The sequence below is a fragment of the Falco peregrinus genome, chromosome 1 (assembly GCF_023634155.1).
Source record: "Falco peregrinus isolate bFalPer1 chromosome 1, bFalPer1.pri, whole genome shotgun sequence".
Classification (NCBI taxonomy): Eukaryota; Metazoa; Chordata; class Aves; order Falconiformes; family Falconidae; genus Falco; species Falco peregrinus.
In genome coordinates, this window is record NC_073721.1 from 60,424,259 (window position 1) to 60,430,258 (window position 6,000).

Consider the following 6,000-nt stretch of genomic DNA (forward strand, 5'->3'; position numbering starts at 1 on the left):
CAGGGGTCAAACTGGGGGTGGCAAGTAGGAGAAGGATGCAAGGCTGGGTCCCCACCCCCTACCAGAGAGTCGGATCAATTATCCTTGAATACTAACAAGATTTCTGATTAAAGAACTGCTGCTATGCAATAGAAACAGAAAGCTCCAGCAGCTGGGAGGGGCTGTCAGGCAGTAACAAAGGGACACAGAAGACTATGCCCCGCTAGGGCATACGGAGGAAGTCACCATGCTGGTAGCCAGGAGAGAGGTCTCCCCTGCCTAGAGTTTTAAGAACGTCTCACTGGAGTTAAATTGACCAGCTGGAGTAAAACTTCACCTTGACACTACAGAATACGGGGTCTGATTTCAGGCAAACACATTCTCTACTAGAAGCTTTGCGGGACAACATTTCTTTAAAATGCCTCATCACTATAGTACAGGGAGGTAAATTCTATTCTCATCCCAACCCATTCAGGGGAAAAATCTGGTGCTTCTTAGTTTCATGTACCTCAACATCAGAAAGTTGTTATTAACATACAACAGCTTGAGGAACAAGAGCCTGCACGGCCTTCAGTCATACACGTTCTGACAAAACTGCAGTCTGTAGTACAAACGTTGAATATGCATATACAATACTGTCCATTAATCTTCATGGTTTATGACTTGCTGACTGGTGGCTAAAACCAGAAAAACCTAATGACCTAAGAAGAACCTCATGAAAAACAAAAGCTTCTGTTATTACTTTTCGCAACCCAAAGCTGTACTGACATTAAGCATCCTGCTATAGGCAATGTATCTCATACCACCAGAATCAGGCTCCCAACTGTTCAATCCCCTTACTTCTTCTATTTTAAACAACAAACTTAATTCCTTGATATGAGGAGTTTCAGTCATCCACAATTTAGCAAGGCAAAAGCCCACAAACATCAGTTCTGGTTGATGTTAATAAAGTCTTTATGAAAACTTATTTTGCTGTCCTTACATAGTGAGTCTCCTTTCATCTAGGCTCACAGCAGCAGAGTTCTGCTCCTTGCAGAAACCCTGACTGCGGCTCAAGTCTCTCTGAGACTAAATACACAGGCTAGAATACTTCAGCCTTTACCAGCCAGTTCTGCGTAACAGAGGCAAAAAAATGCCCAGAAAGCTGAACACAAACTCACCCACAACAGGATGGCAGCCAAATACTCCCAAGGTGACAGTCCCAGAGTGACTACTCATACAGCATGAATAACCCACAAGCCCCTGGATCCACGCAGTTACTATCTTTAGTACAGGGGAATGGAAATCTACAGCGAAGACTATATAGGAAGAAGAGATGCAAGATGTGTTACAGTGCCCAGTCTTCATGCCATAAAGACAACAAAAGCCCATAAAAAGAGTAATGCCTAACGTAAAGCCATGGCCAAGAACCACAGGCACTACAGACGCAAAAGCAAGAACCCAACCATCAAGCATATTGGATTCATGAATGACAACTACAATTAGCGTTCTCTGCCATGATCTGTGTGAAGCACAGACAGCCACTAAATACAGTATGCCAATTAATGGTGTGGGTTTCCTGTATGCCAGAGCTGCAGCTCTGGATGTTGTATCGGCCAAAGCCAGATATCTTGAAAGATGTTCAATTTAAGTACGCATGCATGTGCGTATATATCACCTTACTAAGTAAACCCCTTCAAGATAACATCACAAATAGGTGCAAATAACAGAGAAGAGAAATAGTGTCCACTTTGCTTACACATTTCTTTTAACAACGCTTCACTTACCAAGTCACCCTTTCCAATGGAGAGCCAGTAAAATTTCTGTGGTTTTATGACTCTTTTGATCATCAGTGAGAGAAATAGAAGTATTATTAAAAAGAGAAATAGCCAGAAGTAATGAGCAGCAGAGGAATTCAACGAAGGTGTAGGACGTGCACTTTTTAAACCTATTTTAAAACCCTGACTGGTTTTCAAGATAACATCTCTTTATCAGCTTTTATAAGTGTTATGAAGCATATATGCTATTGTGTTCAATGGTAAGTTGCATTCTAGGGCAAATGGAGTTGGCCTTGGGCAAGACAATTTCTACTTCACTTCTCACATTTACAAAACAAGGATAATATTTGCCTATTTCACAAGAGTGCAGGAAGATTCAAGAGGACTATCAGACTACAGATCATTCTCATAGAATGAATGTTTTAATTATTTTTTAAATGTTAACTTCACCAGTCTGGGGAACTACAGGTTTCTAGGAGTAAAAACATAATATAAACCACTTCCATTTCTTTTTCTGGTTAACATAAGAACAAGTACCGCCTTCTGGTCTGACCTACAAACAACTGGATCAGGTTTATATCCAACCGCTTTATCTTCTGTAACTTCAGTGAACACAAAGTAGCCAAACACCTCCAAGTTTGCTGAATGCTATTTTATGGTCCACATGAACAGAATATCCCTCTTCAAGGTTCACTCGACACTGTGGAAATGCAAGCACTTTAAGCACCTATTAATTTGGTTGCTAAATACACCCACACTCCCAGGATGCAAGAAGGGATTCTCTCTTGCAGAAAACAGTGCTAAAGCACTCAACTGGAAGCTTTCGGAAAGAGAAGATAAAAAAATTTGCTTATCTACACTACATAAATGAAACAATAATGTTAACTTCATACTGGAAGACTTATGCTTTATGCTTTTCCACTAATTCTACCATGTTTTCAGTTGACACAGAACTGTTAAGCAAAACAAACCCAAACAAAATAAAATGAAACAAAACCCCCAACACCACCACTTTGTGGTGTCAGCCTCCTGCAGCATCTTACTCTTCATTTTAGAAGAGAGGGGATGTTACTCAGTGCCATCATCACTTTGACAAAAAGAAACAGTTGAGGTAATTCAGGGTGATCGTGAGATTTGTGAGTATCATCCCGCCTGACCCACAGTAAAGCCAGGCCCCCTCAGCACACCCAGGAAGTAGAACATTATCAGCTGCAAGCTGACAACAGGAAAACGGGGCTTTGCACTTGGCTGAGAGCTGCAGAAGCAATGCAGTGCCAAGCACAGGTAACGGAGATCACTGTTCCCACTGCAAACTACTACAGAGATATCACGTTAGGTTTGTGACTCTAATATGTAGCCAAGATGTTCAGAGAGTGAAACTCTGACATTAGCCATATATTTTTCTGGCAGAGCTCCAGGAGCCAGAAGGGCAAGCACATCACCCAGACAGGTTCTGTGACATTCTGTATTTATACTACCACAGCTCATCATTAACATCAGGGCCACCTTCATCACTGCGCACCAGCAGTGCATGGCATTAGCTTTAAATTCTCTCTGTATACCCCTTTTTACCTGCAAGGTGCTTTGCCAAGAGCTCAAGATACTTGCAGACCTTTTTTTTTTTTTGGCACAGACTTCTCCAGCTTTAACTGCCACTATCCATCAAAAGAGGGTCAAAGGTTGATCTTGCACACTTGTTTGCTTTACCTGCTCTTGTACTGAGGCACAGTGGTAAACAACCACACGTTTCTAACAGTTTACCTGTTTGGCATTGCGAGTTCTGTGGCTGTGAATGCTTTTATGACAGTTAAGCTGTACACCATCCCTGCAGGTACTTCTAAGGGACAGCGACAAGAAATTTCTAGCTAAGGGGAAGAACACCGACTCACCACAAACTCTGGCATCTTCTCCGACACCTCCATGCTGACATGTCCTGTATTTTCTTGCTTCAAAGAGGAAAAAAATTCCTTGGGTACTGTGTCGTCATTGCAAAATGTATCTTCCCATGAAGGGAAGAGGATGCTCGCCTCTGGAAGCAGCTGGCACACCCAATCATAAACTCACATTCATTTGACAAGATGATATAGGAAAGTGCCCTGATGGGCAAACTACTTGAAAGAGAGACAAACTGCCATAAAAAGTGTCCTGGAGACATCAAGGCACAACCACCTACGAGCAAACCTGCACTTTACAATCAGACATCCCCCACAGGGCTGTTAACAGCCCAGACACATTAACGAGGAGCACCTGGGTAACGGCCAAAATAAAACACATCCAGATCTGCACCTACACTAAGATCTCGGTTTTAGATCCTTCTCTCTCCTAGACTGCAGGCTAAGTATCTGTGTGGCACTTGGGAACTTAAAGAGCACTTCTGGTTCACTAAAAAGCAGATTTTCTGATACACAGAACTGCAGCTGTCTGCTCTGCCACTCCAAGCTGGTTTAGCACCTTCTTCAAAGCTGCCTGCAATTAGGATTCTTGTTAGAAGAGAAATAATATTACTTGAAACCCAAACTCCATGCGATTGCGCCCCAGGGGCAATACTTGCCGAACGATGGAGGTCAGCAGCCCCACTGCAAATGCTTCCTGTAATTTCAGAGTAGCACGGGAGAAAACGGATGGGTGAAATTATACAGCAGCTGCCATGGGAGCGGAGGGAGAGCAGTGAGGTGCGTGTCTCCTCTCCGCACCCCTCCCCCAAAAGCCTGCCAACTCTCTATAAACAATTCCGCGCAGCGTCCCGATGTTTGCCCCTCCACCGGGCGCACTCGCCAAATAAAGCGTTACCGCACAAGACGAAGAACCAGCAATTGCTTTTCAGTTGATAGAGCAACCACAAAGCTTCCAAGTTTCCACCGGCGGGACTTCGCGGAGCTGCCGCCCCGCTCGCCCGGCCGGCGGCCGAGCCCCTGCCTCCCTCGCCGCTGCCCCGGGTGCCGCTGCTGCCCCGGCACCGCTCCGCCAGGCGCGGCGCCGGCCCCGCCGAGGCAGGCAGGTAGCCGGGGGCCGCGCCGCGCAGCCGGGCTGTACCTTTAAGGGGCCCGTGGCGGCGGTGCGCGGCTGCATTCCTGCTGCGGAGCGGCGGCTGTCCCGACACGCCGGGCACGGCAGCCTCCGAGGCAACCTGCGCGCCCGCCCCGCCGCTCGCCCGCCCCGCGGGAACAAAGCCCGCGCCCGCCGCCAAACTTCCGCGGGGCGTAGCGGCCGCGTGGGCGGCGGGGGCTCGCGGCGGCCCGGCCAGGGCAGCGCCCCCCGCACCCCGCCGCCCCGGGACCCCCGCGCCCGGCCTGCCGCGGGACCCCCGCCGGCCACGGGCCGCCGCGCCGGGGCGCGGGGGAGGCGAGAGCCCGGACGGGGCGCGGACAAAGCGCGGCGGGGCAGGGCAGGACAGGGCGCCCCAGCCGCGGGGGCGCGGGCAGGTGAGCGGCGCGGCGGAGCCAGGGCTCCGCGCCCCGGGCCGCGGTCCCCGGGGCCGGCGGCCGGGCCCCCTCCCGGGGCAGGGGGTGCCGCGGTAGCCGCTTACCTCTGGCGCGGAGGAGCGCTCCCAGCAGCAGCAGCAGGAGCTGCGGAGGCGCGGGCAGGAGGCAGCCCCCGCCGCGCCGCCTCATGGTGGCAGCGCCCGGGCCGCCCGCAGCCGCGTCCCGGGCTCCCCCTGCGCCCAAGCACCCCGGCGCGGCCGCCGCTCGCTCCCTCCGCGGCCGCGGCAGCTCCGGGGCTGGGGGCTCGCTCCCCGCTCCGCCCGGCCCAGGCCCGGCCCCGGAGGAGGAGCCCTGCCGGGGCAGCCCCCGCCCCGCTCCCCCCCAGCGCCGAAGCACTTCGCAAACTTTCGGCGCGGCAGAGGCGGTCCAGGGGCCGCGGCTCCGCGGGCGGACGCCCCCTCCCCATCCCCGCCCGCTGGAGCCCGCCTCGCGGGCAGACCCCCGGGCTCGCCCCCGGCCCCTCTCCGCCCGTGCCGCGGGGGGGGAAGCGCTTCCCAGAGCGGCCCCGGGGCTCCCGCCGCCCCAAGCCCCGCAGAGCTGGCGAGGAGCATCGCTCCGGGCTCTTGGCTGCCCGGTAGCCCCCGGTGGCCCAGCGGTTCCCCCAGGCGTTGCCACCGCTTCCCGCCTTGTGCCAGCTGCCTGCACCCGTCCCCGTTTGCCAAACCCCCTGCAGGGACCGAACGCCTGGAAGCGCCTCGGTGCCGAGCGCTTCGCCCGGCGTGCCTGTCGCTATCGCAGCGAAACGGCCGGGTTTTCCCTCGGTTCATCACAAGTGTGCTGCT

The 6,000-nt window shown here is 52.1% G+C and overlaps 1 protein-coding gene across 3 annotated transcripts in view; it reads right to left on the reverse strand.

Moving 5' to 3' along the window:
• Positions 1–5,454, reverse strand: part of LRP4 (LDL receptor related protein 4) — an 84,087-nt gene extending 78,633 nt beyond the window's left edge. For all 3 annotated transcript variants that reach the window (XM_055793847.1, XM_055793846.1, XM_055793848.1), the window contains exon 1: positions 5,263–5,454. In XM_055793847.1, the coding sequence (XP_055649822.1) occupies positions 5,263–5,347 (85 nt within the window). In that variant the 5' untranslated portion in view covers positions 5,348–5,454. The remainder of the gene's footprint in view (positions 1–5,262) is intronic.
• Between the last annotated feature and the right edge of the window lie 546 nt (positions 5,455–6,000).